This window comes from Convolutriloba macropyga, chromosome 2 (genome assembly GCF_964194025.1).
Source record: "Convolutriloba macropyga chromosome 2, txConMacr16.3, whole genome shotgun sequence".
Taxonomy (NCBI): domain Eukaryota; kingdom Metazoa; phylum Xenacoelomorpha; order Acoela; family Convolutidae; genus Convolutriloba; species Convolutriloba macropyga.
Window position 1 is genome coordinate 68,257,773 of NC_134469.1, and position 18,346 is coordinate 68,276,118.

At 34.1% G+C, this 18,346-nt stretch overlaps 2 protein-coding genes across 2 annotated transcripts in view; one reads left to right on the forward strand and one right to left on the reverse strand.

The window, feature by feature from the left end:
* Positions 1 to 18,346, reverse strand: part of LOC142334647 (small ubiquitin-related modifier 2-like) — a 442,392-nt gene that overhangs the window by 131,540 nt on the left and 292,506 nt on the right. The gene's annotated exons all lie outside the window — the stretch shown is intronic.
* On the forward strand, positions 16,322 to 17,755 carry LOC142334977 (uncharacterized). The gene is made up of 2 exons (XM_075383304.1): positions 16,322 to 16,909; positions 17,313 to 17,755. Exons 1-2 carry the CDS (start codon positions 16,543 to 16,545, stop codon positions 17,753 to 17,755), a joined length of 810 nt encoding a protein of 269 aa, XP_075239419.1. The 5' UTR covers positions 16,322 to 16,542.

Here is an 18,346-nt window from a genome sequence, read left to right on the forward strand (position 1 = left end):
TCCTATTGCTTGCTTATGAATAAAGTTGATTTTTCATACGATGTTTTCCGTTATTTTAAATATATAATTTTGAAACATAGTATACTTGATTGAGCCGTAGAGTTGTCGACATCGGACAAAACTTGGCATAGAGTATCCCCTGTTTACGTAGCGTGCAGAACAAAAATAATTTTTGGTATAGCTTGCCTATAGAAAAACTAGGGTTTCAAAGGGAAATTGGCGATTGATTCTAATAATTAATTTTGAAGTAATATACTTGATTATATCATAGAGTTGTCCAAATCAAATCAAAGTTGTTATGAAGTATTCCCTGTCTACGTAGGGTTAGAACAAAAATAATTTTTTGTATAGCTTGCCTAAGGAAAAAGTTAGGTTTTCATAGTGAATTGGCGAATATTTCGAAAATTTTTGATTTTTGCGGTTTATTATCTTTGAAATGTAATATTTTTTCTTGGGTCATAGAGTTGTCCAAATTAAGCAGACTTGATATGCAAAATTCTCTGTCTACAAAGGGTGTAGAACAAAACGAATGTTTGCTAAATCCAGCCTCTGAAAAAGTTAGGTTTTCATACGGAAGTTTGAGATTAATTCTACTAACTAAATTTTCAATATAGTATATTTGATTGTTTCATATCAAATCAATTGGGGTTGTCCAAATCAAATCAAATTTGATATGGAACACCCTTTGTGTGCGTAGGGTGTAGAACAAAGAGAGTGTTCGCTATAGCTTGCCTATGAAAAAAGTTAGTTTTTCAAACAAAAGTTTTCGATTATTTCGATTAAATAATTTTAAAATATAGTATATTTGGTTGGTTGAGCTGTCCAAATCAAATCAGTCCTCTGGAGTATCCCATGTGTACATAGAGTGTTGAACAAAAAGATTTTTTGCTATATCTTGCCTATCAGAGATGTTAAATTTTCATGCAAAAATTTCCGCTATGTCGAATATTCAATTTTGAATTATAGTGTGTTTGATTGGGTCATGGAATTGTCAAAATCAGACAACTCTTGGTGTGGAGTATCTTTTTTGTACGCAGTTTGTTGAAAAAAAACAGTTTTTACCATAGCTAGCTTATGAAAAAAAATTTCATACTGAATTTTCTGATTATTTCCGTTAATTATTTTTGAAAGTATTATCGATTGCGTAATAGAGTTGTACAAATCTCACCAGAATTGGTATGAGTCATGCCCGGTGTGCGTTGCGTAAAGAGCGAAAAGAGTTTTCGCTATTGCGTGCCTTTGAATAAAGTTGAATGTTCTTACCAAAACTTCACAATAATTTTATTAACTATTTTTGAAACGTTATAATTTTGATCGGGTCATGGAGTTGTCAAAATCAGATCGATGATTATATCGAGTATCCCCTGTGTACGTAGGGTGTTGAGCAAAAATTGTCTTTGCTATATCTAGCCTACGAAAAAAGTTAAGATTTCATACAAAAATTTCAGAGTATTTCGACTAATTAGTTTTGAAACATAATGTTTTTGATTGTGTCATAGAGTTGTCAAAGTCAAAGTCAGCCTGAAATTGGAGTATTCCTTTTTTAAGTATCGTGCAGAACAAAAAAAATTTATTAGCTTGCTTAGGAAAAAAATAAGGTTTTCATAGGGAAATAGGCGGTTGAGTCTAATAATTAATTTTAAAATATAGTATATTTGATTGGTTCATAGAGTTGTCCAAATCAAATCAAAGTGGAGTATCCTCTGTGTACTTAGGGTGTACACAAAAGAGATTTTTTAGTTTAAAAATTAGTCTTTCAAACGAAAGTTTTTGATTGTTTCAATAAATTAATTTTGAAAAAGACTATTTTTGATTGGGTCATAGATTTGTTCAAACCAAACCAAACTTGATATTGATTATTCCTTGGTACGTCGATTGAGAAACAGAAAGAATTTTTGCTGTTGCGTGTTCCTGCAAAAATTTAAAGTTTCATACAAAAATTTCCGCTTTTGTGAATATTTGATATAGAAGTATAGTATATTTGCTTGAATCATAGAGTTGGAGTCGTCCAAACCAAACCAAACTTGGTATAGAGTACCCCCTGTGTACGTAGTGTGTTGAACATAAAAATTTTGCTCTATCTTGCGTATGCAAGAAAATTGTTTTTCAAAGGAAAGTTTCCGATTATATTGATTGTTTAATTTTGAAATATAAAGTGAAAATGAAGTGGCGTGATAGCCGAGAGGTAATGTGTGTGGTTCACACACCAATGATTGAGAGTTCAATCCCCTGCCTCCGTGAAGCTGTCTGTGTGAGGATGAGCTCTTACTTAACCATAGCTTCAGGTTGACCAATGTTGGCAGCAATGATGGTACCACGTGAAAGTTTGAGACGCAAAAAAAGTGGCTATAGTCCCCAAAATAAGAGCAATGCTGCTCATAAAAAGTTCAGTCTGAAATGTGGGGAATAATAAAGAAGGGCAGCTGAAAACAGGCTACTGTAGGCCTAATAGTGTTCCGCTGCGATTACGCAGAAACTACTATTATTGTTTTTAAATACGGTATCACAACTAAGGGTGTAAACCAAAGAGTCTTTGCTATAGCTTGCCTATGAATAGTATAATTGATTGGATCATAGAGTTGTCGAAATCAGACAGAACTTAGTTTGAAATCTCTCTTGTGTACGTAGGTTGTTAAAAAACGTCTTTGCCATAGCTTGCCTATGAATAAATTAAGTTTTCATACAGAAAATTCAGATTAATTTGATTAATTATTTTTGAAACACTATATTTTTGATTGGGTGATAGAGTTGTCCAAGACAAAGGACGCTTGAAATAGATTGTAGCCATTTTATACCTGTAAGCAGCGTGTAGAGCATAAGAAGTTCGTTGTAAAGCTTGCTTATAGAAAATTTAGGTTTCCATAGGGATTTGGCAATTAATTCTAATAATTAATTTTGAAAACTAGTATACTTGATTGGTTCATACAGTTTTCCAAATCAAGTAAAAATTTTTTCAAACAAAAAATATTGATAATTTGTTTAATTATATTTGAAGTGTAGTATTTTGATTGGTAATTTAGTTGTCCAAATTGAACCAAACTTGATATGATAGTTCTCCCTGTAGACATAGGGTGTAGAGCAAAAAGATTTTTTTTCTATAGGATGCCTATGAAAGTTAAATTTTCATGCATGAAATTTTAACAAATTTCGAACAACGAGTTTAAATTATTCGTCCATTTTATCAAATCAACAAACTGTTCAAATTAAACAAAACTTGGTATGGAGTATTCCCTGTGTATGTAGGGTGTAGAACAAAAAAATTTTTTGCTAAACCATGCCTATGAGAAAAGTTGGATTTTGATACGAATATTTCCGATTGTTCCAATTAGTTAGAATATTTAAGATTAGAATATAGTACAATTGGTTGAGTCATAGATTTGTCCACATCAAACCAAAATTGGTATGGAGTATCCCCTGTGGACATAACGTGTAGAACAAAAAAGACTTTTGCCTTAGCTTGCCTATGAAAAGAGTTAGGTTTTCATACACAAATTTGCAATAAAATTCGAATACAAAATTTGTTCAAGTTAAGTATAACGTGGTTTGAAGTATTCCCTGTGTACGTAGGGGCTAGAAAAAAATCAGTTTTGCTACATTCTGCCTATGAAAAAATTTGAAATTTTCATGCGTAAATTTCCAATAAATTCTGAACAACCAATTCAAATTATTTGTCCTTTCCATGAGATCAACAAATTGTTCCAATTAAACAAAACTTGGTATGGAGTATTCCCTGTGTATGTAGGGCGTTGAACAAAAAACTTTTTTGCTAAATCTTGCCTATGAGAAAAGTTGGCTTTTGATAAGACTATTTCCGATTAGTTTGAATATTTTCAATTAGAATATAGTAATTTTGATTGAGTCATAGAGTTGTCCACTTCAAACCAAATTTATTGCGGAGTATCCCCTGTGGACATAAAGTGTAGAACAGAAAAGGTTTTTGCTATAGCTTGCCTATGAAAAGAGTTAGGTTTTCATACAAAAATTTCCGATTTTTTTGAATGTTGGATTATGAATTATAGTGTAATCGGTTGTGTCATATAGCTTTGCATAAATCAAACCAAACTTAGAATGGAGATTCCCTTTGTAGGTAGGATAAAGATCTAAAAAATTTTCTGCTATAGCTTGCCTCTGAAAAAAATTAGGTTTTCATACGGGTATTTGCGAATAATTGCAGTAATTAGTTTTGAATTTTAGTATTTGATTGAGTTTTTCAATCAAAACTACACTTGGTATGGATTATTCTGTGTGTAGGTAGGATGTAGTGCTAAAAACGATTTGGCTATGCTTGCCTTTGAAAAATGTAATTTTCCATACGAAAGTTTTGTTTATTTTGAATACATTAAAAAAGGACCGTGTACACCATCCGGCAACGATGGATGTAGGTCGGAACATAAGGCATGATTAGTAGCACTTATCAGGATGCTGCACTCCAAGCTGTTCCTCTCCAGACAGTGTGAAGACGGCCCAGTCAAAAAAATAACTAACAAGAGAGTAAAGCACCTATACATGTAAATAGCACACATAGGGCACTGCTAAGGAAGGATTAAAATAAAGAAAGGATTTCAAGGAATAATCAAAGGAATAAAGTTAAGCAGCCAAAAACTCAGTGCAGACTTCCCTCCTCCACGACGGCGCTAATGGAAATCTCGCTGAGAACACGAGGCTTGAGGGCGCGACATTCCCTCAAGCAGAGAACACAGCTCAGAAGTGCGGAGCTGATTTTCGTTCGGGTGTAGCTTATAGTGTCGGCGTACGGCTCTTCGCGTTTTTCGCTAATCTTGGTTGCGAGTTGGTTCATAGCGCGAGATGCTGATGGCCCAGTACCGCCCGAGCAAGCAAAAACCAGTGCGTTGAAACTGCTGTTTTCGGATTCGCTCTTCGTACCTATTTCGCTTGATGCTCTCGTGATATTTGTATGCGTCTTTATGGTCTTAGGGCAGCTCTTCATTAAAATTTGAAAACTTTAATACATTATTCTGAGATATGGTATATGTGATTGTGTCACAAAGTTTGAAAAACATTCCAAAGAAAAAAAATGTAGCTGAATAATTTGGAGATTTGGAAACTAACATACTAAATAAATTATAAACTCAATTTTTTTTTAATCTCAAACATGTAAATTCGAATAACCCCGAGGTTAAAGTTACATGTTGTAATATTGTAAATCAAACATACTACATCTTTCCCTTGAATAACTAAACATAATAATAATAATAATAATAATAATAATAATAATAAACTAAGGTTCAGTTTCTAGTTCTCATGAATTATTTTATAAAAATAAACTTTTCAAGCCTTCAATTTTTTGTCCATTGGATTCGTTTGTGTCTCTTTTGCATCTCTTCCTTTAATTCTTTTTTAAATTTTTTCTTTGATTTTTCCTTTCTTAGAGCTCTTGGAAGTTTATTCCACTTCCGAACAAAGTTTCTTATAATTGAATTTTGACTACATTTTGATTTACATTTTGTTGTGATAGAAAAATCATATGTACGATTATTAACTTTAATTTCAACGTCTCCGATTACTCTAAATTTTTTTTGGTCTTGTATGTTTGTTTGTTGGACAACATCGAAAAGTCTATTTAATGAAGTTTTTTCTATTTGAAGTTTTGCAGGAAGTATTTTATTTTCAAGAAGTAGTTTATGAGCACTGTCATATTTTGTTCGAAAAAAGCAAACTTTTATGCCCCATCTAATTTGTTTGTTTATTCTTTGAAAAAATATTGCACTAAATTCTAAATGCGATAAAACAAGTGATCTAAAGAGCTTTATTCGAGCCTTTAAAGGTATTTGATTGCGTACCAAATAAATTGATCTGATAGCTACAGCCTTTTTACTGATCACATTATTATTTGTTTTTGGTATGTCAACTCTTTGTCAAGAATAACACCTAAGTATCTGACTTCATCTGTTGGTTCAATGAATGACTATTAAATTCAACGCAATTGACAGTTGGTAACTTCTCATTTTTGAAAACCATTATTTCTGTTTTCATTTAGAGTTAACTTGTTTTGTTTCATATATTGTTCAGTTTCCATCAATATTTTTTTAGCCTTTGCTTCTAAACACTGTTCATTTTTTTCATGACATAAAATTGCTGTGTCATCTGCAAATTGTAAAACGTTCGAACTTTTCCCTATTTCCTCACTGAACTCATTTACATAAAGTATGAATACTAGTGGTCCTAGTACAGTACCTTGTGGAACACCATGATTCATAATTTTCCAGTCGGATTCAACTACTCCATTTTTAACACAATGTTTTCTGCTAATTAGAGACGAATTCAAAATGATTCTTGCGTTATCTCCAAAACCATATTTTCCATTTTTTCTATTGAAAACTTCAAAGTAAATTGAATCAAAAGCTTTTGCCAAATCCAAAAAGATTGTTAAGACTATATATTTGTCTTCATCGTATTGATTTATTTTCTCTGTCAGGGCAATTATTGTTTAAAGACACGACTTTTGTTTTTGGAAACCAAATTGATTTTTGTTAATTATTTTATTCATATCTAAATGTTCCGACATTTGCTCCAAGAGAAGTCTTTCAAAAATCTTTGCTAACGTTGGAGTGAACAATATTAGTCGATAGTTTTCAGGGTTATGCCTGCCTCCTTTTTTATAGATGGGAGTGACATATGCTTCTTTTAAAATTTCAGGTAATGTGTTTGCGTTTATACACTCATTAATAGCAAACTGTAAATGGGTTCCAATGGACAACTTACAATCTTTCAATGCCCAAGATGGTATATACCCTGGTCCAGCTTATTTTTGTGTTGGTAGTTTGTCAATAAATTTGTATAGTTCTCTCCTGGTTACCGGCCTAAAATTGAATTCATTTCCCTTAAAATTAAAAGAAGGCAACTTAGGGCCAATTATTTCGCCCTTGTAAAGTCCAAGACGGGCAAAACAATTATTCAAACACTAAGCAATACTTTTTTCATCTGATATTACGTTATGGCCCTCTTTCAACTTTGCAATTTTTTCTGTCTGTTTGTTTGAGTTAATTTTGTTCTTGATAAATTTCCATTGTTCTTTTGAAGTTGGAAGATTCTCGAAAAATTGTTTGGTATAATCGTCAGATGCTTTATGAAATTTTCTATTAACATTGTTTCTAAGTACTTTGTAACTGTTAAAGAGCTCTTGATTAGGATCTGTTTTCCATTCATTGAATACACGATGCTTTTCATTAATGAGACTACGCAGTTCTTTTGTTAGCCATTTTTTGTTCTCCTTTTTTGATTTCACTTCTATATTCTTCAAAGGTGCGTGACTATTTAATACAATTTGGAAAATTTCAATAAATTTATGAAAAATGTCATTTGCTCCAATGATTTTGTTTATTAGTGACCAGTCTTGCAAAGCGATATCACGGTTAAACTTACTTCCTATGTATTTCTTTTTATCTCGCATTAAATATTCTGTATTTTGCTGCGTCCATTCTAATCTCAATGATGATTGATATACAATAGTGAAATGATCATATTCAAGTATTGACTCTATTATATCTGTTTCAAAGATTTGAGTTTTAGAAATAAAGCAGTGGTCGATGAAAGAAAATTTTTCTCCATTTGTCCAAGTTGCTTTTTTTGTGTTTACATACTGAAGCCCATTATCTGCAGTGAAGTTGTTTAGTAATTGTTTCCCAGTTTCTTTGAGTATATTTATGTTTTAATCTCCAAACAGGATTAGATTGTCAGTCCTAGAGTAAACATTTGAAATTTCTGATGTCATTTCATCAAGGAAGAATTTTGAAAGGTTTACGTTTGAACAATACGCCACATTTATGAGCAGTTTTTCTTTCAGAGGCTCAGTTACTTCTATCCATAGTGATTCAAAAAAACTCCAGTTGATGGTGTTCAAGTCATTTCTTATTTTGATTGAAAACTTCTTGGGTATCCATATACCTACACCTCCTCCTCTTTCCACTTCAGTCGATGATGATCTCGGCTGGTGAATAAATTGATGACTACTGCTCAAAAAAGAATCTGGAATAGTATTGTTCTTTTTAATCCATGTTTCGGTAACAGCTAGGAAATACAACTGATCGAGAGTTGTCAAAAAATTTGATAACTTTTCGTGTTTATTATTTAGGCTTCTACAATTCATGTACCAGAACTTGAGATTATCGTCTGTTCTGTTTTTTTCTTTGTAGTACTGGTCTAATGTTTTCAATATTTCTATTCGAGCTGGGCCAGGGTTTTTTCAATATCACCACTTTTTTGCAGAATAATTGATATGACGGATAATAAATACGTAATATTGTGAAACCGAACCCTAGTGAAAACAAATTATTATAATAAATCTGAAAAAAATTAAATTTTGGTTTTTTAGTATGATTTGAGTGACTTTTGAAAAAGGCTACTTCCCCTTCCCTATACAAACAAAGCCTATTATTAAAATCACAAACAAAACAGATTTTTTCTTCAAAAGAAACATTCAACGTTTCTATTAAAGAACTAAGATTTAAGTCACCCAAATGTATCAGAACTCATTTGGACTATTGAAGTTATTCCATCCCCTTTTGAATGCCAAAAAATTTCCCTTTTGCTGATTAGGACGCATTTGTTTCAATGATATATCGTTTGATGAACAGTTGTAGCCAATGTTTTTCATATGTTTCCGCAAAGTTGTAACCATTTTTTGAATTCCATATATAATTGGGTGTACACCATCTTGTCTGATATCGTTTGCCTCAAGACCATAATTGAGGACGTATACATTTGACCACTGGAATTCGCCTCTAATTTGGTCAGCAAGGCTGTTGAATTCTTGGTTATAAGCATCAATTTCTTTGTAGTTCGAGTCCCGTCCGTATAGTCCATTTTTAACATGTGGAATTAGGCATATAGCAACCTTATGGGGCTTGAATTTAGTTAAACACCTACTGACTAAGTCACCCATTTGCTCAGCTGCCCTTTTTCCATCAGTACCTTGGTCAATTGCATTGTGTCCCAAATGAAAAACAAGGCTTTCAGGTTTTGTTCCAGCCGAATAAGAATCAATAATGTTATTAGCATCACTTATTGTTGCCGAAGGGTATGAGTGTATTGCAGTTTCATTACTTATATCACCCTGTTTAACAAATTTATACGTGCTGTCTGATATGACAAGATGTTTAGTGAATCGTGACAAACTTCGGAAAAAACTGTCTGTTGTTGGCATAAACTTGTTTAGTTTCTTTGTCTTTGTTGCCATCAATAATTTTTGTCGACATTTTCTCATTTTGTCCTCTCAAAAAAACAATTTCTGACATCGCTTGGTCATATAGGGATTTACTGTTGTCTAGAGCTGTTTAGAGTTCTCTATTTGCTTGCTTGTTTTTTTCTAAGTCTTTTTTTAGTTCTGTTATTTCATCCTGTTGCAAGTTACTAGTATCGAGTGTTGATCTTTTGTTCTCTCTTAGTTTAAGAATTTCTTGAATGAGTTTATCTTTGTTCCATTTCGTTAGAACAGCGGCTTCCATTTTGTCACTGGATACACTGGGCTCGGTTATAATACACTAGTGACTCATTCTGCAAAAAAAACGGTGAGAAAAAACAACTCAAAGCTTTGACCTAAAAAAGACCTGAGAGTGAAACAATTGTTAATTTGGAAAATAATGGATTGGTCTCACCAGTTGAAGAATACTAAAAGAAGTCCCAGATGAGAGTGCCGAATAGTCGATTCCAATTAAGATAATGAATGTCTTCTGATTAGTGCAAAAAACTAATGAGTTGTCTTCAGGAAGAAAAAATTCAAGGGTGTATGTAAATTTCTATGGAGCTGACTTCTGACTTCATTAACCTCATCTCAATTTGGTAAAACGGGTAAAATGTCTCAATTGAAATTTAAAACGGGTAAAATTTCGCCCTAATTTCTGTACTACTATTAGTTAACCTGTATAACTTACTAATTAACCAGTAATTTATTATTTGACTGGTCCCTGTTCGGTTCTTTGCGATTGTTGAATGTAGGTTTTTTCTTTTAATAAAATTATAGCGTTTTATCGTCTTTTAAGAGGTGAGGCGTGGCAATTATCAAAATGCTTGCTCTTCTAGGAGGGTTCCTCCTAATGTTAAATTCCCGATGATGTTTTATGGTTCTTTTTTAGTATATTTCTTTAAGTGTTTAGGTTTGTAAGCGTCCTGTATTTTGCTGAGATGAGAAAACTTAAAAAGTTCTGAGGATGATGAATAGTACTGAGTAGTAAAAACATCAGTTCTACGATGAATTCTAATTTTTGCGCTGCATTTCTTATTTATTCTTTTTATTTACATTTTTGACCAATCAGAATTGAGTTCATTCTATTAATAGATACGAAATATTTTCCAAGTTCTGTTTTGTAGTCTGAGTGTTTATGCTCGATAAGGTTGTCTGAAATCAATATATTTGTATTAAAATTGTGGTCCAAAAGATTCTAATCAGGTTTGTGATTAGCAATTCTAAAAAAGGACGCTAGTAGTACTCGTCACTCTTGGAATGATTCACATTGATTAAGATATGAAACCAAAAATGGAGGCTGACAAGGATGGCACGTTAAACAGCCTTGATACAAATGTTTTGATTACATCAAAGAAACCCAGAAATTCCAAGAAAAAGGAGAAGCCTGCCCAATCGAAGTTGAGCAAGCGCAAACGGAAGAAACTTGAGCTGATTCTTGCCAGACGAATGAAAAAAGCAAATCGATCATCTGTATTGGAGAAGCTGCATGGCCTTCCTCAGCTTGAATTAGGAAGTCTCCGTAGCATCACAACGTTAGGAGAACGGCCCAAAAAGAAGAAAAAAGACTGGGCCATGCCCAGTGATTCGACTAAAGATCACGTAGAAAGTGAAAGTGACTCGTCGGGGTCCGAATTCTCCGTGGCAGGTTGTGAAATTGATTATGTAACAGCTAAAGTACGCTAACTAGGCTGACGTAAAATAAACCTACAACTGTTCTGAAAATATTATCAAAAGGTGTAATTTGGTGTGTATTGGTAAAATCTGAGAGCTCTTTGAGTAGAAGATATATCGTTAAGTATTTTTTCATGTAAACCACAGTCCGCTGAGAGACAGCGACTAATCAGTACTCAGGTGTTTTGATTTAAAAATGCATCAAATGGGCAGAAACTGTGCTTTAATTTTGATTCATCGGTCGAAGAAATTTATAATTGCCTCGGATAAATCTCGGAATTGGACGGCTAGTGTCTCCTAAAACTTTGGCAGTAGGCTTAGTTGGTTACATGACAATTACTGACAATTAACGTTTGGTTTTTTTTACTGTTTAGACATGCAAGTTGAAAATTCTGGAAATGAGATGCTGATGTCGGAACAGTGCTTAGCTAATTTTAATGATACAAATGATCATCCTGCTGTTGAAAAATTGAAAAAGGACATTTCACTGAAGCGAGACGATAACGAGGATTTGGAGCCATTACCATTTCCAACTGGACCCGAAGTTGTGACTGGTTTGAAACGGGTTCAAGTCGTACGATCGGAGGAGGTAAATCGAACGCGAAGTGGACTGCCGATTATATCCGAGGAACACAATGTTCTTGAGGCGGTGTCAACAAATACTGTGTGCATAGTGTGTGGTGCGACTGGCAGTGGAAAGACGACCCAAGTTCCTCAGTTTTTGTACGAGGCTGGATACTGTCAGAATGGCATAATAGGTAAGACTAAACTGTTCCTAATATATAATTGGCGCGTTTTCTCGTTCAGTAATATGTGACTGATCAATTTGTTTGCTCGAAATTTGTGTCTGATATCAATAGAAATCACGCGAGCGTATAGGTTGTTTCCAATTAAGAGTTATCGAGGTTTAAAATGTTGCCAAATTTTGTGAACTTGGTATCAAAATCGTCTATTTTTGACTGCAAATAACATGAAGCGGGCCAGGGCCGGGCATGAAGATAAGATTGCTGAATTGCTTCATCCTTTTTTTGGCTGAAATTTTGATTGATTTGTGAAAATTCAACCTTTCATGAAAAATAGCGCCAAATTAGCTTTTTAAGCCCGTTTTTGAAACCGTTCTAAAAACTGATGACAATTTTCGCAAACTCAACTGAGGACTGTTTTACTCGCGCTTCCTTCGAGTGTTCTAAAATTAAGGATTTGCGGGTTCATGCTAATTGAAATCGATTTTTGTCCAAAATCCATTTCTCTAAATTGTATATTTTTTCGGTCTGCTTGGTGGCTAATGTGAAATCGGGCGGCTGGTTAGGTTAAGGATTTCCATGTTTTGGTTTGTGATTTTATTCGGGTTTTTTCCTGATATGCCTTTTTAAAAGATTACTAATGGCTGCGATAGCGAGTTATTATTGACCTTTTATAGTATTTTTTTTGTATTTGAGTTTTCTGTTACGACCATATGACCTCACGATGATTTCAAATCCATTTTTCGTTCATTTATGCAATTTTGAATTGCCTACACGACGTCGTTTTTCTCTTTTATTGTTGAGCGAGTTTTTCATTCGCATTCAAGTTTTTGGTCTTAAAAATTATTTTCCTCTCTTTAAAGATGAATTTGCTTAACTTCATTTAATTTCTACTGAGTTTATAATTGAGAGTTATTTGAGAGCAGCTAATAGAAGCAGCAATAAGTTAGAGACTCCTAATCAAAATATAACATTTAATTTATTGATAGCCATAAGAAGCGATAGCGGCTATTATTGGAGACATCGTGGTATTTTACAATTCAAAGAATTTGAATTTATTGGGGCGCTGTCTTTTTTTAAGATCAGTTCACACATTTTCATGATGTTTGAAGTCAAATTGGAGTAGTGATGTTGTTCACGCCGAAACAGGAAGTGGAGCGAAAAAGCGAGTGGTTTTGCGGCGTGAAATTTTTTCGCTCTAAATTTAAAGCAGAGTGAGAAAACGGTGTTTGAACAAAAATTCGCTTTCTCTCTAGTGGTTTTTTGTTCACATGCGGCAATTTCATTTTAATTTTTACGGTTTTTTCGATTTTTTAAATCGGATTTTTTGTAAAGGTTTTTCCCAATCCTTTCATAGTCCGTTCTAGGTATAGTTTTCTGTTTAGTCAGTGAAAATTCTTTTAATTGTACGTCAGGACTTGTCCTGCTATGTTTTTTACATTCTGATCACATTCTAATCAGGTTTGTGATTAGCAATTCAAAAAAAGGACGCTAGTAGTACTCGTCACTCTTGGAATGATTCACATTGATTAAGAGATGAAACCAAAAATGGAGGCTGACAAGGATGGCACGGTAAACAGCCTTGATACAAATGTTTTGATTACATCAAAGAAACCCAAAAATTCCAAGAAAAAGGAGAAGCCTGCCCAATCGAAGTTGAGCAAGCGCAAACGGAAGAAACTTGAGCTGATTCTTGCCAGACGAATGAAAAAAGCAAATCGATCATCTGTATTGGAGAAGCTGCATGGCCTTCCTCGGCTTGAATCAGGAAGTCTCCGTAGCATCACAACGTTAGGAGAACGGCCCAAAAAGAAGAAAAAAGATTGGGCCATGCCCAGTGATTCGACTAAAGATCACGTGGAAAGTGAAAGTGACTCGTCGGGGTCCGAATTCTCCGTGGCAGGTTGTGAAATTGATTATGTAACAGCTAAAGTACGCTAACTAGGCTGACGTAAAATAAACCTACAACTGTTCTGAAAATATTATCAAAAGGTGTAATTTGGTGTGTATTGGTAAAATCTGAGAGCTCTTTGAGTAGAAGATATATCGTTAAGTATTTTTTCATGTAAAGTTGTTTAGTAATTGTTTCCCAGTTTCTTTAAGTATATTTATGTTTTAATCTCCAAACAGGATTAGATTGTCAGTCCTAGAGTAAACATTTGAAATTTCTGATGTCATTTCATCAAGGAAGAATTTTGAAAGGTTTACGTTTGAACAATACGCCACATTTATGAGCAGTTTTTCTTTCAGAGGCTCAGTTACTTCTATCCATAGTGATTCAAAAAAACTCCAGTTGATGGTGTTCAAGTCATTTCTTATTTTGATTGAAAACTTCTTGGGTATCCATATACCTACACCTCCCCCTCTTTCCACTTCAGTCGATGATGATCTCGGCTGGTGAATAAATTGATGACTACTGCTCAAAAAAGAATCTGGAATAGTATTGTTCTCTTTAATCCATGTTTCGGTAACAGCTAGGAAATACAACTGATCGAGAGTTGTCAAAAAATTTGATTACTTTTCGTATTTATTATTTAGGCTTCTACAATTCATGTACCAGAACTTGAGATTATCGTCTGTTCTGTTTTTTTCTTTGTAGTACTGGTCTAATGTTTTCAATTTTTCTATTCGAGCTGGGCCAGGGTTTTTTCAATATCACCACTTTTTTGCAGAATAATTGATATGACGGATAATAAATACGTAATATTGTGAAACCGAACCCTAGTGAAAACAAATTATTATAATAAATCTGAAAAAAATTAAATTTTGGTTTTTTAGTATGATTTGAGTGACTTTTGAAAAAGGCTACTTCCCCTTCCCTATACAAACAAAGCCTATTATTAAAATCACAAACAAAACAGATTTTTTCTTCAAAAGAAACATTCAACGTTTCTATTAAAGAACTAAGATTTAAGTCACCCAAATGTATCAGAACTCATTTGGACTATTGAAGTTATTCCATCCCCTTTTGAATGCCAAAAAATTTCCCTTTTGCTGTTTAGGACGCATTTGTTTCAATGATATATCGTTTGATGAACAGTTGTAGCCAATGTTTTTCATATGTTTCCGCAAAGTTGTAACCATTTTTTGAATTCCATATATAATTGGGTGTACACCATCTTGTCTGATATCGTTTGCCTCAAGACCATAATTGAGGACGTATACATTTGACCACTGGAATTCGCCTCTAATTTGGCCAGCAAGGCTGTTGAATTCTTGGTTATAAGCATCAATTTCTTTGTAGTTCGAGTCCCGTCCGTATAGTCCATTTTTAACATGTGGAATTAGGCATATAGCAACCTTATGGGGCTTGAATTTAGTTAAACACCTACTGACTAAGTCACCCATTTGCTCCGCTGCCCTTTTTCCATCAGTACCTTGGTCAATTGCATTGTGTCCCAAATGAAAAACAAGGCTTTCAGGTTTTGTTCCAGCCGAATAAGAATCAATAATGTTATTAGCAACACTTATTGTTGCCAAAGGGTATGAATGTATTGCAGTTTCATTACTTATATCACCCTGTTTAACAAATTTATACGTGCTGTCTGATATGACAAGATGTTTAGTAAATCGTGACAAACTTCGGAATAAACTGTCTGTTGTTGGCATAAACTTGTTAAGTTTCTTTGTCTTTGTTGCCATCAATAATTTTTGTCGACATTTTCTCATTTTGTCCTCACAAAAAAACAATTTCTGACATCACTTGGTCATATAGGGATTTACTGTGGTCTAGAGCTGTTTAGAGTTCTCTATTTGCTTGCTTGTTTTTTTCTAAGTCTTTTTTTAGTTCTGTTATTTCATCCTGTTGCAAGTTACTAGTATCGAGTGTTGATCTTTTGTTCTCTCTTAGTTTAAGAATTTCTTGAATGAGTTTATCTTTGTTCCATTTCGTTAGAACAGCCGCTTCCATTTTGTCGCTGGATACACTGGGCTTGGTTATAATACACTAGTGACTCATTCTGCAAAAAAACGGTGAGAAAAAACAACTCAAAACTTTGACCTAAAAAAGACCTGAGAGTGAAACAATTGTTAATTTGGAAAATATTGGATTGGTCTCACCAGTTGAAGAATACTAAAAAAAGTCCCAGATAAGAGTGCCGAATAGTCCCTTCCAATTAAGATAATGAATGTCTTCTGATTAGTGCAAAAAACTAATGAGTTGTCTTCAGGAAGAAAAAATTCAAGGGTGTATGTAAATTTCTATGGAGCTGACTTCTGACTTCATTAACCTCATCTCATTTTGGTAAAACGGGTAAAATGTCTCAATTGAAATTTTAAAACGGGTAAAATTTCGCCCTAATTTCTGTACTACTATTAGTTAACCTGTATAACTTACTAATTAACCAGTAATTTATTATTTGACTGGTCCCTGTTCGGTTCTTTGCGATTGTTGAATGTAGGTTTTTTCTTTTAATAAAATTATAGCGTTTTATCGTCTTTTAAGAGGTGAGGCGTGGCAATTATCAAAATGCTTGCTCTTCTAGGAGGGTTCCTCCTAATGTTAAATTCCCGATGATGTTTTATGGTTCTTTTTTAGTATATTTCTTTAAGTGTTTAGGTTTGTAAGCGTCCTGTATTTTGCTGAGATGAGAAAACTTAAAAAGTTCTGAGGATGATGAATAGTACTGAGTAGTAAAAACATCAGTTCTACGATGAATTCTAATTTTTGCGCTGCATTTCTTATTTATTCTTTTTATTTACATTTTTGACCAATCAGAATTGAGTTCATTCTATTAATAGATACGAAATATTTTCCAAGTTCTGTTTTGTAGTCTGAGTGTTTATGCTCGATAAGGTTGTCTGAAATCAATATATTTGTATTAAAATTGTGGTCCAAAAGATTCTAATCAGGTTTGTGATTAGCAATTCTAAAAAAGGACGCTAGTAGTACTCGTCACTCTTGGAATGATTCACATTGATTAAGATATGAAACCAAAAATGGAGGCTGACAAGGATGGCACGTTAAACAGCCTTGATACAAATGTTTTGATTACATCAAAGAAACCCAGAAATTCCAAGAAAAAGGAGAAGCCTGCCCAATCGAAGTTGAGCAAGCGCAAACGGAAGAAACTTGAGCTGATTCTTGCCAGACGAATGAAAAAAGCAAATCGATCATCTGTATTGGAGAAGCTGCATGGCCTTCCTCAGCTTGAATTAGGAAGTCTCCGTAGCATCACAACGTTAGGAGAACGGCCCAAAAAGAAGAAAAAAGATTGGGCCATGCCCAGTGATTCGACTAAAGATCACGTGGAAAGTGAAAGTGACTCGTCGGGGTCCGAATTCTCCGTGGCAGGTTGTGAAATTGATTATGTAACAGCTAAAGTACGCTAACTAGGCTGACGTAAAATAAACCTACAACTGTTCTGAAAATATTATCAAAAGGTGTAATTTGGTGTGTATTGGTAAAATTTGAGAGCTCTTTGAGTAGAAGATATATCGTTAAGTATTTTTTCATGTAAACCACAGTCCGCTGAGAGACAGCGACTAATCAGTACTCAGGTGTTTTGGATTTAAAAATGCATCAAATGGGCAGAAACTGTGCTTTAATTTTGATTCATCGGTCGAAGAAATTTATAATTGCCTCGGGTAAATCTCGGAATTGGACGGCTAGTGTCTCCTAAAACTTTGGCAGTAGGCTTAGTTGGTTACATGACAATTATTGACAATTAACTTTTGGTTTTTTTTTTACTGTTTAGACATGCAAGTTGAAAATTCTGGAAATGAGATGCTGATGTCGGAACAGTGCTTAGCTAATTTTAATGATACAAATGATCATCCTGCTGTTGAAAAATTGAAAAAGGACATTTCACTGAAGCGAGACGATAACGAGGATTTGGAGCCATTACCATTTCCAACTGGACCCGAAGTTGTGACTGGTTTGAAACGGGTTCAAGTCGTACGATCGGAGGAGGTAAATCGAACGCGAAGTGGACTGCCGATTATATCCGAGGAACACAATGTTCTTGAGGCGGTGTCAACAAATACTGTGTGCATAGTGTGTGGTGCGACTGGCAGTGGAAAGACGACCCAAGTTCCTCAGTTTTTGTACGAGGCTGGATACTGTCAGAATGGCATAATAGGTAAGACTAAACTGTTCCTAATATATAATTGGCGCGTTTTCTCGTTCAGTAATATGTGACTGATCAATTTGTTTGCTCGAAATTTGTGTCTGATAGGTTGTTTCCAATTAAGAGTTATCGAGGTTTAAAATGTTGCCAAATTTCGTGAATTTGGTATCAAAATCGTCTATTTTTGACTGCAAATAACATGAAGCGGGCCAGGGCCGGGCATGAAGATAAGATTGCTGAATTGCTTCATCCTTTTTTTGGCTGAAATTTTGATTGATTTGTGAAAATTCAACCTTTCATGAAAAATAGCGCCAAATTAGCTTTTTAAGCCCGTTTTTAAAACCGTTCTAAAAACTGATGACAATTTTCGCAAACTCAACTGAGGACTGTTTTACTCCCGCTTCCTTCGAGTGTTCCAAAATTAAGGGTTTGCGGGTTCATGCTAATTGAAATCGATTTTTGTCCAAAATCCATTTCTCTAAATTGTATATTTTTTCGGTCTGCTTGGTGGCTAATGTGAAATCGGGCGGCTGGTTAGGTTAAGGATTTCCATGTTTTGGTTTGTGATTTTATTCGGGTTTTTTCCTGATATGCCTTTTTAAAAGATTACTAATGGCTGCGATAGCGAGTTATTATTGACCTTTTATAGTATTTTTTTTGTA

Coding starts and splice junctions, on each gene's coding strand:
- LOC142334977 (XM_075383304.1), top strand. CDS start 16,543: ATGAAACCAAAAATGGAGGCTGACAAGGATGGCACGTTAAACAGCCTT. Junction 16,910..17,312: donor GTCCGAATTCTCCGTGGCAG/GTTGTGAAATTG, acceptor TTTACTGTTTAG/ACATGCAAGTTGAAAATTCT.